Source organism: Gallinula chloropus (genome assembly GCF_964237585.1).
Source record: "Gallinula chloropus genome assembly, chromosome: 2".
Lineage (NCBI taxonomy): Eukaryota > Metazoa > Chordata > Aves > Gruiformes > Rallidae > Gallinula > Gallinula chloropus.
The window spans coordinates 70,197,828-70,215,400 of NC_140086.1; the positions used below are offsets into that span (position 1 = coordinate 70,197,828).

At 38.2% G+C, this 17,573-nt stretch overlaps 1 protein-coding gene across 2 annotated transcripts in view; it reads left to right on the top strand.

The window, feature by feature from the left end:
* Positions 1-2,635: 2,635 nt before the first annotated feature.
* Positions 2,636-17,573, top strand: part of PTPN3 (protein tyrosine phosphatase non-receptor type 3) — a gene marked incomplete at its 3' end in the record, with an annotated part of 94,162 nt that continues 79,224 nt past the window's right edge. Inside the window, exons 1-6 of one of the 2 annotated variants that reach the window (XM_084260927.1) lie at positions 2,636-2,788; positions 13,200-13,307; positions 13,453-13,510; positions 14,611-14,689; positions 16,039-16,083; positions 17,006-17,058. In XM_084260927.1, coding sequence (XP_084117053.1) covers positions 2,642-2,788; positions 13,200-13,307; positions 13,453-13,510; positions 14,611-14,689; positions 16,039-16,083; positions 17,006-17,058 — 490 coding nt within the window. In that variant the 5' untranslated portion in view covers positions 2,636-2,641. The remainder of the gene's footprint in view (positions 2,789-13,199; positions 13,308-13,452; positions 13,511-14,610; positions 14,690-16,038; positions 16,084-17,005; positions 17,059-17,573) is intronic. The other variant, XM_084260928.1, reaches the window with a different exon arrangement.

A 17,573-nucleotide genomic window follows, 5' to 3' on the forward strand; every position in this document is an offset into this window, starting at 1 on the left:
TAAACCTACTCTAACTAGCTAGGTTATCCAGGTGACATGCTAGGCCTTCTACAGAAGGGTATGAAATGGACCTGTTAACTTGTGCTGTAGTGCACAGTCAGTTAAATAAATTTTTTTTTTTTATTCAGTTTTATTTTTTTCACAGTTATAAAAGTAGTTTGGTTTGGGTTTTTTTTTTGTTTTTTGGGATAGCAAGTATACATGTTGCTGTTTTATTAGCTTCTATATTTGAAGCTTGAACAAGTGAGTAGCAAGACCTCCCTATGTTGTAACATTTGAAAAAACAATGCTCTGCTGGAGAGTGATTAGGATTCATTATTAAAGTTTCTGCAGGGGTCTCCAAGCACAACCTGACCTGCAGCACACTGTGCACTAGGAGTGGGGGGCCTGAGAGTAATTTTCTTGCTTTTTTCCAAGCAGATCAGGAGCCAAGCACTGGAGGCCCCTGCAGTCGTGCTGTCTGCTGAAGCCTAGCTAAGGGGGAAGAGAAGTAGAACATAATTAAAAAAGGGTAATGGTGGAAGTGTAGGAAGCATTTGGGGCAGCAGGTGAAAAAGGTTGGGGAAGATGAACAGAAGAGTCAAATTGTGGGTTTCCAAAAGCAGGGAGGTCTCTATGCTCAGGAGTGTTGGGCATTGCAATACAGACTGAGCTCTGAAGCCCAGGACGATGAAGCGCTGAATCTGGCTACCACAAAACCTTCTTTCTCATCTAATGGCTGGCCCCCAGTGAAGAATATCTTTCTCCTTCTACCCATCAGCGTAGCTGCCTGACTTTTTTGTAAAAGTTGAAGACAGTTCTAGAAAAATAGTTTAAATTGTAGCTGCTGGAAAATTAGAGAATGTGAGATCCAAGGGTTAGTATACAGTTGTAATCTGTCTTCATCTTTTTGTATGTTCTTGACAATTAGATAGCTGCATGTTTTATTTAGCAGCAGCCATTCATAAATAAGAAAACCCTTTTTCTGGATTAAAAAAACCAAACAACCCAAAAGTACTGTTCTTAACTGCAGTCTGTATATCAAGAACAATTTCAAAGCAATAGGAGTTTATAGTGGTATATGTGGAAATACTGTTAGGAATTTAGCTTTTTTTTCCCCTCGTTCAAAACCAAAAGAAAACATGAAAAGCCCAAGCAAACAAACCAACCCCCAAAACATACCTTTGGGGAAAAAATAGGAAAATACTGCTTATCTCCTAGGAAAAAATGCAGCGTGCTGGCTAAATAAATGAGTCTTCAGTTTTGATTTTGGAAAATACACAATAGCAAACTATCAATTGGCTGACAAATAAGTATGAGAGAGTACTTGTTGAATGCTTTTGTGTGCCTGACTTCTGAGTTTTCTGTGAGAAGGGAATTGTTTCAGCTGCTTCTAAGTATAGATTACACATTGTTATGTGCGGATGGATCACTGCACTGCTTTGTTGCCTTTGGTGCTCTATACAATTTTGCTCTTCATGCATTTCACATTTGCTTTTTGTAGTGATGTGTGAGTAGACATGATGTTTCAGAATTTTAAGTGATTTTATTCTAAATTGTTCAGTTTAGCTACTCAAAAGAAAAACCAGCCTGTATTTTAAGGCAGATACACAACTAAAAGGAGTTTACAAAATAATCCTGCTGTTGGTCCCGTCTTGCTTGGCCAGCAGTCTAGGTAGGAAATGCTCCTATTATGCAAGTCTCTTTGTAGCTAGCCTCTAATAAGTAAGGTATGATTTGGTAACTGGTATGGTAATTAACCTGGAAAACTATCCTCTGCTTCGCTTGCCAAGTGGCTTTATATGCTGTGATGTTAATTGGTAAACTGATCCAGTGAAGAGAGGCTTGAAATGTTTACAGGCTTGACTGTATTTAATTCATCTCTTATTTCAATGAATGGGTTTTTTTTTTTCTGTTTGGTGAGGGGGTTTTAGTGTGGGGTGTATTAATTTTTGAGAACTGGTTTTCAGAGTTTTGGTGTAAACAAACTCCAACAAAGCAACTCTTTTTTTTTTGGTTTGGGTTTTTTTTTTTGGTGGGATGTTCTTCTCAGATATAAATTTCTGCCTTCATGAATTTATGTATGCTAGGCTGTAAAATATTGACATGCTTTTAATGTTAATTCTGTTTGCCTTACATATGGTGTTTGTAATATATTCCTGAAACAAAATACTGTTTGACAGAACATGATCTGCATTAGCTCAAGACTGTTCTGTCAGCTGAGAACAAACAGAATTGTTTTATTGTATTGAAACTTGTATGTTAATATAGAAATATTTAGGAAATCTATAAAAGACCAGTGGATTTACTAGTTACAGATGATAAAAACTTGTCTTGACATTGCCTTCCCACATAAAAGTGGGTGTTTGATGTTTTTACTGATTTAAACTAAAGCAATAGCCCATGCCTACCCTAAATATGCATTGCAGGGGGCTACCTGTGATGTTCACATTTAGAACACGGAAGCCCCACTATATGTGTATTTATGTTCTGTTTTACAACGTGCTAATTTCACAATTTACTCTATGATACGAGAAGCATTTGTTACTACAGATATTTAGAGTGTAATGAGTGTAGTGTTGTGGGTGTCTGAAAAAACAGACACACACCAGATAATAAAGAGCTGCTAATAAACACAATTTATTTTTTTATAGGTTATTCAATGATAGTTATGAACTCCCGTTTACGAGCCTTAGGTGGGAGGATAAATAACATACGAGCATCAGAATTACCCAAAGAGAAAGCCCGATCGGAGATCGTCTGTAACGTCCACTTTCTGGATGGCTCAGTACAAAGCTTCAAAGTCAATGTAAGTTTGGAAAACTGCTTTTTAAAAAAATATGGGAATGTGTTTGTCAGCTGAAGATCAAATGAGGGACCCTGAGGCATGGGTTTTCCAAAACATGTTGAAGATGTAGCTTTGCCGCTACAAATTGCAGAATTGCTGGTTATGAAATGGATTTATAAAGTGCTGTTTATTAATTTTCTTTGAAGTCAACCGACTGAAATGTCATAAAATCTGTATCTGGAAAAAGTCTTCTGTGTGATATGGCAACCATGAAGAAACACATCTGGTGATTGTTACCAGCTATGAATAAGTAATTCATATTCAAAGGGGACTCCCAAATGTTGATCTACTCCTCCTTTCCTTCCTTAAAAGCACTAGTAGTACTAAAAGGAGGATATAACCTTTTGATATCACTGCAGGAATTTAATATATTTTTTTTCTGAAATATAAAGATGATGTAAATACTGAAGACATCATGGTTTAGTAAGTTAGTTCCCTTAAGTTGTTTGTATTACAATGTGCTTTTTTTTTCTTGAAGCAGGTAGGGTAAAGGGAGTAACAGAGGTTTGTATACTGTCTATACTATACTTTATTCTGTAAGTATTTTTGTTTCTAATCTTCAGTACTGATTAAAGCTATTAGTTCCTTAAAAAATTAAAACAAAGAAAAAAAACATCACTCCACAGTCAATTTTCAGTGGAGTTATCTGACCATGCAAAAAATACCTGTGGATGCATTTCAGTGTAATCCTGTGAATTTTGGTATGTGATACTTTTAAAATTTTATCCAATTTACAACATCTGAGAGGAAGCATTTTGCTGAGGAATCTGTGTTGTTGGATATCTTAAAGTGTGCAGTGCTTTGTCACAGGAGATTCACAGCTTCACCTGAAAACTGTATTTTCCTAAGTATTATTACGGTTATCTTTGCCAAACTGATTTTTATTTTTGAGCTTTTTCTGTTGGATATTTATTGAAAGAAAAATTATTTGATGGGTGAAAAGATTATCTTCATTCTAATGTATACAGAATTAGTCTAATTTTAGTATCTATTTTATATATCATATATGTATGTATATTTATATACATATATATTTGTATACATATGTGAAGTATATGCATACACACGTATACTATAGTAATGCTAGAGAGTGGAGTGCAAGAAGAGCAGGTATGTAATAGAAGGAGCAATGCATTAGTATACAATTTCCACTGTTCATCTCCAGTATGCCCTGTGGGGTTGCCTTGTCTGTCTTGCCCTTCCCCTCTGCACAAAGATCTTTAAAAGATCTTACAATTTTTTTGAAATCCATAAGGAATAGTGTATTCTCCTTGTAGCAAGTGTTTACATACCTTTAAGCTTAGCACTTGGAGTCCAGTGCTGTACAAGTGACCTTTGCACTCACTGCTTAAGGGACGAACTAAGAAGCAAATATGATAACTGGCAACCACTTTGGAACTCTGGACCCGATTTCTCTCTGCCTTCTGCATGCCCTCAGGGTATCTTTGATGGTCACCTCTTTCATGCAGGAGTCGGAAGGGCCTCCTTTACTGCAGCTGTAATGCTGAACTGCCATGGGGGTAATCTGTTGCCTCTTCATTGAAAAGAAGCAGGGAGTGTAGCTACCCTGCTATGTTATGAGCTAATGCAGGGAGCAGGTTTACCAGAAGACTCAAGTTCCTCAAGTACTGTTCTTTCATACAAGTATTGAGGGAGACTGCACTTGTGTGCCAGGATGGCCCTTCCTGATTGCACCTGACCTTGATGTCTGCAGAAGAACAGGCTTTGCCGTGCTCTGGTTGTGTCACAAGCTCCAGTTCTCAAAAGGATTTGAAGCCAGATGTGGAAATTTTGTGTCCAAGTTGTGCTTACGTTAACAGAAAAATTCGGCCTCGTGAAGTTTGTGCCTGACTGTGCATGCATTTCTCTTCTAATTGCCAACATCATTCAGTTTTTATGTCTGCAAGCAAAGAGTAACCCAGGTCTGTGGTCAGTCTGGGAATCAGCTAGGCACGCGTTGAAGGAAAATAAGCTTGGCTCTGAACAGATTTTCCCCACTAGTGAAGGCTTTTCTGTGTTCCTTTAGAGAGACTGTTTCTCATCTTAAGACATTGATCTATAATTCTGATTTTGCTCCATACTTTATTCATTTCTGGATGCCAGGTCAGTTGATAATTCTATATTTTAAGAGATTAAATATGCATATCACATGGCATGATTATCCATAAGGCAAATTAACAGTCATGTTTTTAATAATTTAGCAATACATTATTAAAATGACTTTTTTCTGAAATGACAAGGCATAGATACAAGATACATGGATAAAAAGACATTGTATGTCTTGTGAAAGTTGTAAATTTGTTTTATAGTGGGTTTTTTACTTTCTCACTTCCTATTGTTATTGCTGAGATCAGTTGAATTTTTGTCTCCTGTCAGAGTTTGGAGAATAGGAACTGAACAGGCTTACCTCTTACAGCATAGAGTGTAGTGTTTTCTCTTTAAAAGAACTTCAGTGTATTGGTGGAAAACTAAGGTTGGGAATTCTTCAGTGTTGTATGTTTGTGGGCTAGTGGTATGTGGTTGTGATTTATGAAAACTCTGCTACACTTTGAACTAACATTAGGCTAATAATACTCATGTACACCTGAGTATGCTTTGTGTTCCTAGACAGGTTTATTACTATTTTTATCACAAATAGTGAAAAGTGGGGGAAAGGCAAATACTTAAAGCTTGGCCTTTGTCCATTTAATAACATAAATGGAATTGAAGACTCCTCCTGTTCTAATGACAACGCACTGAAAAATGCTGAGCATTGCTTTCTCACGCAGCAGCTATCAGAACACAGAATTTTTATTGCAAGGTTTCTTTCTTTCCTTCAAATCCATAGGGGGATTCTATGGAGGGGGAACAAGCAGAAAAAATCAGGGTAAGAAGAAACTCAGAATTTGCTTTGAGTTCAAGCAAACAGATATTTATAAGTTGTCATTTCTAATACCTTGTTGGTACTGCACAGGTGTTCAAGACTAGTAAATTTGCGGTGGATTTAAAGATAATACAAAGATGGTAGATCAGTCTAAATTTACAACCTATCAACACACTGAAACCTGACATATTTTGAAAATTTGAACTAGCACAAAGTGACATCTTTAAAATTATGGCAGAACATTTATCCAGTTACTGAACATATTAGAGACCAGGGAGAAGGGAGAAATTACTTTTCATCCTGTAGCACCGGGATCTTTATCAGCCCACAGAGCTGATTTTCATCAGCTTTGTTACCAAACTACACAGCCTTATGAAACTTTCAAAGTTACAGCTATAGGTGTCTCACTCATTCTGCAAGATGGTATCTTCTTTTCCCAATGGTTGTATTTGTAGCAGTGTGAATGAAAACTGGGGAAACAAAGAAGGAAGGTGAATTTTTGATGAGGAAATAATCTGAGGGACTTTCTCTCTATAAGAAACCTGAAAGTAATTGCGTAACTTGATCCCTGCACACTTGTTCTTATTAAGCATTTATCCTAAAGAATATCACTAGCCTGACCAACTATGAAGACAATTTCAAGAGAAGTGCCTTCTTTTTTTTTTTTTTTTTTTTTTTGTCTCCTGGATTTTGTCTTTGGCAGAGTAGTGAAGCAATAGGGGATTTTTTTCCATTGCTTTTATTTAAAGGTGTTTTGGGGAATCTGAAATTTGTATTGATGGTATCACAAAGAATTAATCAGTATAACTTGTGGTATTGGCAGTTCTTAGATTGTCATTATCAAGGAAGTTCATGTGGGAGCATAGACAGATGCATTCTACTACATTGCTTACAGTCAAAATGGAAATGTCTGTGAACTCCCCAAGGATGAAATGGCCTTTCTTGTCCTTCCCTGTTATGTGCTTCAGTATTTAAGTGGAACGTCCAAAGTCGAGCCAGAGAACAGAAGGTGCACATAAGCTAAGAGTTGGAAGTATTCCTTTAAAACTACATTTGAGACAAACATTTGATGGCATTTGGTGCCAAGCAAGCGCTACACTTGATTTTAATTTTGTTCATGTTTTCTTGAGGCCTCCCAGTAAATTTCAGGTGTTTGAATTTTGTGATAAAGTTAACTCGCTTCTGTCTTTGATGTTCCCTCTTCATTGTTCTAAGTCTATAATGCATAAGTTTTCCACGTGGGGGAAAAGTTAGTTGTCATTCTAATATATACAGAATGTGCTCACATACCATGTTTGGGTGTGTTCAGTAGGTGTATATTGAGCAATAATGCCAATTTATTTGTAACTTTTGGTATAAACAAATGGGAATTTTCCATTATTGCTCTACTTTGACTCATTTACCAGGAATGACCACTTGGGAAGCGTGCCTCTCAGTTTCCAGTAAACTGACTTTTCTGAAGGGATGAAATGTAGTGTCAGATCCCTTCTGTTTTGCACCGTCTTGCTGAGTTGATGCTTATATCTTAGTACCTATGATTTTTATTTTATTCTTTTCTACTACCTGGCTATTAGTAATAGGGCTTCTTTCTAGAAAAAAAAATGATAGGGCAGTACTAATGAGAAAAGTTGCACAACTTGAAATTCAAATCATAAGGAAAGGTTTTTTCTTTCCACGCCATCTCAGTTAAGCGCCTTCTTGCAGTATTTCAGAAGGAATATGATTGTTGCAGTTAACACCCGCAATTACTATTGGCATGTTTAAAATAATGGGCAGAGGTGCAAGTCTTAAAGGTTCTCTTTGATTGTGGGTGTGAGGTTTTTGTGGTTTGAAACTGTTGATTGCAGTGAATTGTTGCGTCTTTGTCATTCAGTTTTCCTGCTGGAAATTGTTTGATAGTACGAGACAGTTTAGTGTCTGACTGTATCCCTGCATGTTGAAAGAATTGCCGTATGAAGTTTCAGGCTGGTAAAGTATGTTTACTTTTATATTGAGGCAGATCACTATACTCTGTGACTGCAAGCCAGTAAGACAGTATGAAGTTTAACGATGCCTTTGAGGACAGTGAGAAAGTGATCTGACCTACAGCAGGCTTGTTAATCTTAGCCCTTCGTGGGGCCTGACTTTGTAATAATTGCTGAAGGAAAGAATTAGCGAAGGGGAGATTTTTCCAAAGTTAGAACTGGAATGACTAACTTCATGCGTATGTTTATTTTGAATCATTTTTGAGGCAGAGGAAATGCAGTGGGTCAAAACACAGGGACTTGGATAAATATTTTGTATGACCTTCATATAGGAAAATACTGCTCCAGAGTGTAGGGAATCTAGAAGAGTTACAGGATGGGGCAGGGAGTTGGCTCAAGGTGGCAGTGGATCTTGCTGAAATGAGCAACTCTACACTAGTAGAGTTCTTGACTGTCAAATTTCATTAACATGTTGCTACCAAATCTTTTTCAGTAAAGCAAAAATGTATTTACAATCAAAAGGTTTGAGGCACTATTAACAATAAAAAAGATAGAGGAATGTGGGGTAGCAGATAGGTTATCTTGAGCAAGGAGTAATTGCAATGAGGGAAATCTGTAGTGTAAACTAATAGCTTTCATAAGATGAGGTAATGCTTTTTTAAGCTCAACTTTCAGTTGCAAACAATAGGGGAGAATGCTGGTAGTTTGCAGGCTGAGCGGCTCATATGTTAATGTTCTGAAAAAGGTGAGTGCTATTATGCACCAATGAATGTTAAGGAAGTACTAATAGTGTTAGTCTTGGCATTGAGGCCAGCCTCCGGGGAATGCCATGTGTGGGTCCTGGCTACTTGCAGACAAAAGAGGGTAGTTCCAGACTGGCAGGCATAGAAAGTACAGCTAGGATGCTCTACAAAAGTCTGGACCTAAGGAAAGAAGAAGTGATTCTATTTATTCTAACTAAGGTAATTCTTGCATGCTCCTAGTAAGAGCATCAGAGAAGTGAATAAATTCCAGGAAGACAAAAGGACAGAGTTAGCAGAAAAACAAATAAATTAGCTGTGTGTAAAATTGAAGTGGAAATTAAAACAAAGTGTAGCACTTTGTTCAAGCTCATAGGTGTATTGAGACCAAAGGACACAGGCTGTTTGGTGGTGGATGACAAGCTAAATTAGGAAAGTGTGACCTCCCACACCAGATGAGAGGCAAATGATGTTGTGTCTGAAGTGTGACTGAATTTGCAAAAGCTTAGGTGGTGCTTAACTGTGATATTATCAATGTCAGAAAGTAGGGGTCAAAGCTCTTGTAGAGGAGAGGGACAGGGAGGTGTGCAGTATCTTGCACGGTACTCTTAAAGTGTGTTTGCCCCTCCAGTCCAAAGAACTAACAGGTTTCCCTTATTGGTATGTGCTTTTGGGGACAGTGGGTCTTGATCAACCTAGCTTCCAGGCAGTTCTTGACATGAAAAATAACAAAGGGGTTCTTCCTCTTCAAATTCATGGAGCTTACTAGTCTTTAAATTTGAGTCTAAATTCCCTGCATATTAGCAGGAAATTGTTGTGGCACAGGCAGAATGTAAGAGGTGTTAGTCATGTCTGCTTTTAAATATTAATTTTTGGCCAAAGCAATGTAAGGTGAAATATGACTCAGAGCAGGTTTAAATGGAGGTGAATGGTGTGTGGTCGTGTGGTCATGAGATAGTTGCTGCAAAGCTTTTAACAGTTCAGAATGAGGATTGGTGGATCTTAGGAATATGAAATAAATGGAAATTTCAGGATGGAAACAAGCAAACCTCTTGGGAATGTTTCTTTTTAGTAGAGAAAACATCAGACTTCTTAAGATTATTTTAAGAGCTTGTGTCATTTTAACAGGATAGGCTAGTGTGGAAAGTGTAACTTTTTGTATCACAGAATCACCAGGTTGGAAAAGACCTTTAAGATCATCAAGGCCAACTGTTCCCATCCTATACTAAACCATATCCCTAAGTACCTCATCTACCTGCCTTTTAAACATATCCAGGGATGGTGATTCAACTCCCTCCCTGGGCAGCCTGTTCCAGGTCCCAACAACTCTTTCAGTGAAAATTTTTTTCTTACCATCTAATCTGAACCTGCTCTGGCACAGCTTTGTGCCACTTCCCCTTGTCCTATCTCCTGTCACCTGGCTGAAGAGACCATCACCTACCTCTTTACAACCTCCTTTCAGGTAACTGTCCACGGTGATAAGGTCTCCCCTCAGCCTCCTCTTCTCCAGACTAAACATCCCCAGCTCCCTCAGCTGCTCCTCCATCCCCTTCACCAGCCTTGTTACCCTTCTCTGGACATACTCCAGGACCTCAATGTGCTTCTTATGGTGGGAAGCCCAGAACTGGACACAGCACTTGAGGGGCAGTCTCACCAATGACGAGTACAGGGGCACAATCACCTCCCTAGACCTCCTGGCTGCACTACTTCTGATACAAGGTATTAGAATGTATCAGCTCTGATATCTCTTTGTAGAAAGACAAGAGCTTTATTAAGACTGTCTTACTACTTGCTGCAATGGTTGACAGGGTTAAGGGGAACTTTGTTCTAATGCCCAGTTCAGCTGAGCCGTGTTCGTGTTGTTTTGCCCTCTTCCTATGGCAGAGGGGAGTGAAAATACGATGTTTTGTAAAGCACTCCACACATCGTGGTAGTAGCAGTAGAGTATGCTTTGGCTGTGGACTGTATTGGAATGGATGTCAAAATACAAAACCAGTCAGGTGATGTGTGCCTCACTTTATACCTAGATCTCAGAGCTGTTAATGTGCAAAATTGATTGAAGATTGAGCAGTGTGAGCTGCGTGGTAACTTTATTTGTAGGTGTATAAGCTGAAAAATAGTCCATGTGTTTTTAAAATAGAGCCACAGCCAAATAAATATAGATATTTTGAGGAAAGACAACAAAAACCTTCAGCTTGAGGAAAGACAATTTTAACAATTTAAAATGACATTTTGTACTTAGATTAGATTTCTGGAGTGGGTCTTTGGTCTTGGCACTGTGGAAGACACTTTGTGCTTTTAATACCAGGAAGCCAGAACTGGAGCCACAAAAAAAGTAGCTTTGGAAATTGCTTTTCATAGGGAATGTAGAAAGGAAGAAGAGAGGGAAAAAGTATGTATGTGGGTGGAGGAGACTAGTACTGTCTGAACATCTGGGTTTAGGGTTGGGAGACCTATGGGGACATCGCAGAGAGAGAACTGCAACTGCTGAGCAAAGGATATTGTAGGAAAGAGTTTGCTAGTTGTCACAGGAAAGCAGTGAGAAGGTTTAGAAGTTCTGTGTGCTGGGCAGAGAGGGGGATGCAATTCTATGGGAGTGAAGGAACAGGAAGATGAAAAATGAGAAGGGGAATTAGGGGATAACACTGTTGCAAAGACAGGAGACTGAAGGGAGTCAGACGTGTTGAAATTCACAGAGGAAAATCATCAGGAGAATCTGCCCTCTGTGGTCTTCTCCTGCCCTACTTGTAATGAAACCTGAGGTCCTGAACACTTTCTTTCAATAAAGTGTATGTCTCATCCACCCCCTATAATTACTGCTTTTGGTCATCGTATAACTTCAGTTGCTCGTTTAGCTCGTGTCAGAATTATGCACCATGGATGTGCAATTAGGCTTCTTAGTTGTGTAGGTGTCTTGTGATGTCACTTGAAAGTGTTTTAACATTTTATTTATGAAAAACATAGCCCTCAGGAAATGAATATGCCATGTATAATAATGCAGTGCTAAAGATGAATGTATTTGTGTCAGGAAACTCCCTTTACTGCAGAGGGTTAAGGTGGCATCTGCTTTTTTCACAGGGTTCTCCCTTCATACCTATATGAGTAATCTATAGTTTTTATAGGGAGCCCACCTCAATTGATGGTGCTGGACAGAACTGCCTGACAGATGCGCAGCATCATGTCTGTATGTGATGAGGGATGCTTGGTTGTGTGGTCCTGACCTGTTGCTGAGAGTTCTGCTCTAGCAGCAGGGAGTGTTGGATAATGTTCTGCCCTCCAAAATAAGGTCAAGCAGGTGTCTTTTGCTTGAATCTCTGTTCTTCTTTTTCCATCTTCTGAATAGGGGGAATGCTTTTATGAGATAAGGAAAGACTATGGAATATGTTACAACTTAAAACGCTCTATTACAACATTGTGGTACCCTCTTTAAAAAAAAAAAAGGTAAATCTGTGTTCTGAACAGGACTTGAGTGTTATGTAATAAACAAGGTCTGGACAAAACTGAATACAACATTCTGATCTTGGCTTAAGTGCGAAGTGCTTTTATGCACTAAGGCCATCCACGAGCGTGTGGTCACTATTGTGCTTATATGTGAAATCCTTTGATTCAAGGGATTGTTTAAGAAATTAAGAAATTTGTTTAAGAAATAAGAACTGAATTAAATCAGGACTTAATTTTTAAGAAATTTGTTTCAGAACAAAGTATTTATTGCTTGCAGTCTAAATAATTTCTGGTAAATTTTAGTTGCACGTGCAGTTTATTACTGCTTTTAGGAGTGAAATTTGGAAGATTGTATGAAAAATTAGTTTGCTATAATTTTTTGCATAGACATGACACTGAGCAAACTGGCATGATTTTTGTTCTGTCCAGCAGTTTCATATACAAAAAATCTAGACTGAAAATGCCATACAGCTATTTACTATATATTGGCACGTTTAGGATTGCAGCTTTGCTGATGGATTTTTGCTTGCAAAGTGGGTTTTGGTTACTTTTTGTGGTTGGATTTGTTTTTTTAATAGAATTGGTTTGTTGGTGTTCTTTAGCAGAAGTTGGTTAATCTGCTTTCCACAGTGCCATGGAATGGAGGTACTTGTTTGGTTTGGGGGAAGTTATACCCTGCTTACGTTTCTGGATTTCTGCTGCTCATTGCACCAACTCTTCTGTGGTACCTGTCTTGACGGATGTCCAGGCAGAAAATGGGATGGCTGAAAGGCAGCTGAGCATATGGAGGCTGAGGAGTGGGTAGGAGTTGAAGCTGAAGTACAGGATCTTATGGCTGGAACGCAGCATCCTCCTCCTTGGGTGGGTGGGGTTTTTTTGAGGGGGAGAGAGGGGGTATTTGTTTTTTGTTGGGTTTTTTATTTTCATCCTAGTATAGACTTTGGCTTTTGACAGCTGATGTGGAAGCAGAACATACTGTTTTGATGGTGACATCAGGGGCCAGAGCAGCCCCATGTGGCAGTCAGCCATCCTCGCAGGGTACGATGCTGGAGAATGGCATTGTTTCTAAAGATAGCTGTCAGGGGAAAGCTTCTCTGCTTAAAATTGAATTGTTAGACCAACCTCAAGAGCTGGAGCTTGTGTCAGTTCATACTATGAGATTTCACATGCCTAATGTATTTTGGAAAGAAAGCCCCTTAAAAAAAAAAAAAAAAAAGATACTTCTTGCTGAGGAACTTTGAACCATTGAATTAGCAGCAAATTTTATTCATGAGTTACAGATTTTAAGATAAAATTAATTGGACTTTTTTTTTTTTAAATGCAAGTGTTGTAGAGATTCACTTCTAAAGTTTTCTTGTTTTCAGAAACAAGACACTGGACAGATTTTGTTGGATATGACCTATAACCAGTTGGGTGTGACGGAGAAGGAGTATTTTGGTTTACAGCAAAATGAAACTTCAGTAGATTCCCCAGTAAGTATAGTAAATAATAAATGTGTGTGCATGTATATATGTGTGTACATATGGGTGTATACATATATGTATACACACATATACATGCACACACATACTAATAAATAAACTCTCTATTTGTAAATATTTTTAATCCATCTAATAGTTTTTCATTTCACAGCGATGGCTTGAACCAAACAAACCTATTAGAAAACAGTTGAAAGGTAAGACTTGTTTTTAATACCTTGATTGTAAGTGGGTAGTCCTGGTTTTCTGTGTTCTTGTGACTAGAAAAAATACAGTTCTTGTAAAGAACTGCCCAGGGGGGGTTGTGGAGTCTCCATCTCTGGAGATATTCCAGACCCGTCTGGACACCTATCTGTGCAATATGAGCTGGGGAGCTGCTCTGGCAGGGGGGTTGGACCCGATGATCTCTCGAGGTCCCTTCCAACCTCTACGATTCTGTGAAATTACGGTGTCCAAATGGCAGATTGTTTTTGAGAGCAGCAAGTTTTCTCCCTGCCAGTTTTTTCAGAAGTTTTCCACATCTCTTACTGCTACCTGAGGGATAATAAGACCTGGTAGGCCACTAACATTGATGCTGTGATAGCTTCTGAAGCTGCTTTCTGAGCCGTGTTTGACATGAGGGCTGTGAAAGCAGCAGTGCTATCATGGTGCCAGTAAATTCTACCTGATAGGGAAGATACAAAAAAAGTCTTTTATTAAAAAACAAACAAAAAAATGACCATGCACTTCTAAGTCCATGTGTTGTTCTATCATGTCTTGTTTATAAACAGCTTGGGATAATACAGAATGCTTACTCGGAAGGACAGGCTGGCCGGCACAGGCCTGTCAGCAGCTTAGGACAACTGAGTGACTTTGTCCCAATTTGCGCTGTGAAACTTGAGCTATGGTTTTCAGCTCTCTTAGTTCTAACATATGCCATATATTGTATATGAATTGAAACAAAAATACATGGTGAAATTCTGTAAATTATGTGTAAGCTAGAATTGAACTTATCCCAACAAATGTTTGCTGCTTTCTTCTCTTCTAATACCTACAAGGCAAAGATAATTAAATAATGCCTTTTATGTAAAGTAACAGATGTGAAGTACTTCAAATGAAAGCATTGTAATATTTCAGAGTATTTTCTTCTCATTTGGTGTTGGGGGATCAGGAGAGAGTTCTTGTGGTTTCTTTTATTTTCATGGAAAAATGCATGACTTCTATGTGGGTCACTTATTTCTATCAATACAGAAATAAAAGCCTTGGGCTTTGTCTTCTTCAAACAAAAGAATTGATTTGTTTTTCTAAAATATTGCAGGAGGTTTTCCCTGCACCCTTCGTTTCCGTGTAAGGTTTTTTATACCTGATCCTAACACGCTTCAGCAAGAACAAACCAGGTAACTTCTGCTTGATGTTTGCTTCCATGGACTAGGAATGTTGTAAAGCCCTCCTTTCCCATTTTCACAGCTTGGCAAACTATCCTTTATTAGATAGATGACTTCATATAATTCTTTGTATTAAGTATGTTTGGAATTGACAGCTTGAACAATGCTTATTCAACTCCAAACACTCGTATAAAAATTATTGTTGGTTTATTTGTATCTTGGACTTGGATTCCTTTTTTTAGTTTAGCCTTTTGTTCCTTGAATTATTTGTCTCTTGTATTCTATTTTTTCCCTCTCTTTTTCTGGTCTCTTCATTAATCAGATGCAATGATTAAAATATGGGGAAGTTCAATGATTAAGCTCCCTGCATGTTCTAAGCTGATGTTGGAGGTTTTGTATAAACACTGAGTCAGTCTTGAACATGTGAAGTAATTTAATGCCAAGGGTGTGGGAGGGTGGGGTTTATTTTGTTTCAGGAAGAGCAGATAACAGTTCTTGTGTCCTAGTTTGCCCACTATTTGTGACATGCAAAGATCTATAACACTTCAGTTAAATGTTAAAAGTTTCTTTTTTATGTATCTCTCAGGTTTTGGGGTGGTGTGTGGGGTACATGAATTGCGAGCAGTTTTCAGTTAACTTATCCCAAACCTTTAGTCTAGTATTTATTCAGTGCAGGTGATTTGGAATTTAGAATTCATATGCACCCATTATCTGTCATTTTTTGGGTAACATTTTCATTGTTTGCTAATATTGCTGACTGGAATATAAATAATACAGCATGTTGGAAGCTGTTCTGTAGTTTTAAACTGAAATTATTCCAGGATCTAGTCATTATGGTTCTCGACATCCCAACTCTACAGCGTCACTATAAAGTAACATTGTCAAATAAGAGCAAGACTGAACTGCTCTTGAGAATTACTTAAGAGCGTTTTGTCAGCATATGCTACTTGAGAAACGTCTCTTTCTACATTGAGTAGGTCCAAGATTGACTGTCACAGTTGGGGTTGGTTTTGTTAGGGTTTTTTTTAACCCCAGTTATATCTACAATGAACATTCCTGGGAGAGAGCCCAGTTACGTAATGGTTTGGCTTTTGTAGTGTTCATTGTGGCATTAATACCATGGTCCTGGAGTTGTACAGACTGCCAAAGGTCTTTAAAACCTTTATGAGGTTGTGAGAGTGAGTGGGTGTGTGATTGCACATTGTATATTGTGTGATTGCATATATGCCAGTAAGCTTTATTCATCTTTTAACTTGCCAGGAAATCTAATAAAACTCGTACAAGTAACCACTTAAACCATACCTTGTAAATGTGAAAATAAATGTATGTCTGTTTGTTTTCAAATAAAAAATCTTTTCTAGGCACTTATTCTTCCTGCAATTGAAGACTGATATTGTGGAAGGAAGGTAATAAGAATCTTCAATTTCTCTGTAATTCTTTTTAAAATAAAAGAGTAAAAAAAAATCAGCCAAAACTAAAAGCCTTTTTCTGAGGGTATTGTTGCTACAAACATATATACCTTGTGAAATCTTGCTTTAAAAGAAAATCAAATTGCTGGGAAGCATTACAAATTTTCACATAGCCCATTCTTAAGAACAGTTCAGAATTCAGCTTTGAGTGAGCTGTAGGAGATGCTGTGTTTCAGCAGGTACTGTGTCAGCCTGAGAGATCTTTGTGCAAGGCATGGTGTGCCAGGCATCATATTCCAAACGTGGGCACCCCCTGTCCAGTGTGGTCATCAGGAGGGAGTAGCAAAGGGCAGTTCCTGCTATTTTTTCTCATGGTTTCAGGGTTATATTCCCCATAGGTTGGGCATATACCTGGTGGTTCCTTCGCCTGCGATTCCCGTGTGATTGTACTCTCTAATAAAAAAGGAGGAAAAAGGTGGTCTGAGTATTTGCTGCCAAATGTAAATCGCCTTAACGTGTTCTTCTACGGAGTCAGTTTTGGGCATAGGATCAGAGCTGTCTTTGTGCTTTGCATTTGGCTAATTTTAGTGTTTATATCTAGTTTTAAATACACCAGACTGCAACTATTAAAATAGCCCTATAAAAATCCCTTCTCCTTTTGCTTTCCCGAATAAGCACCCAGCAAGAATAGGAGTGTGTCCTTTTAGGACTGGTTATTTCCATTGACTTAGGAAGCCATTCCACAGCAACTAGCTTTTAATGTCCAGTTGTATTGTGTGATCAGATTTTGTAAGAAAAAAAAGAATCAGATACACTTCAAAGATAAATGAGTCTTCGTGTGCTGAACTAATTGCAGAGGCATTGTTAACAATACATTCATACAGTCTGTGTCCAAATGAAAATATTTTCCTCTTTCCAGGTTGTCATGCCCTATTAATTCTGCTGTTGTCCTGGCATCCTACGCGGTACAATGTAAGTAGTAACCAATTGTTTCTTTGTTAACAAATGTATTTGACCGACTACCTTCTCTGCTGTTGGGCACTGAAAAATAAGGAAAGATTTCTTTCCTTATCAATTTGTGGGGAATATTCAGAAGGTGATGCTTTGTAAAGAAGGTGCAGGTTGTTAAAGCAGCCTTCAGAAAGTCTAAATAGAAAAAGCGTACTTGTTAGGTCTACCAGGAAGAAAGAAAGAAAGTTGATACAAGAATAACATTGTTCTTACTGATGTGTGCTCATACTGCTGGCAAAAAGGGCAGGCTTTCATTGTCATTGGGAACAAAATAATGAAACTTGCTGGATGTTACAAACCTATGGGAAAGCATTCCAGAGAAATAAGAGATCACCTAGAGAACAGTTAAGGGGAAGGTAAGCTCGTGGTTAAGAAGCTCCAAGTTTTTTTCAGGGAATTTGTTTTGTTAGATATGTAAAACTGTCCAGCACTTGTAAGTAACATTTAAGGTAACTCTACGTACAAGAACTTACATC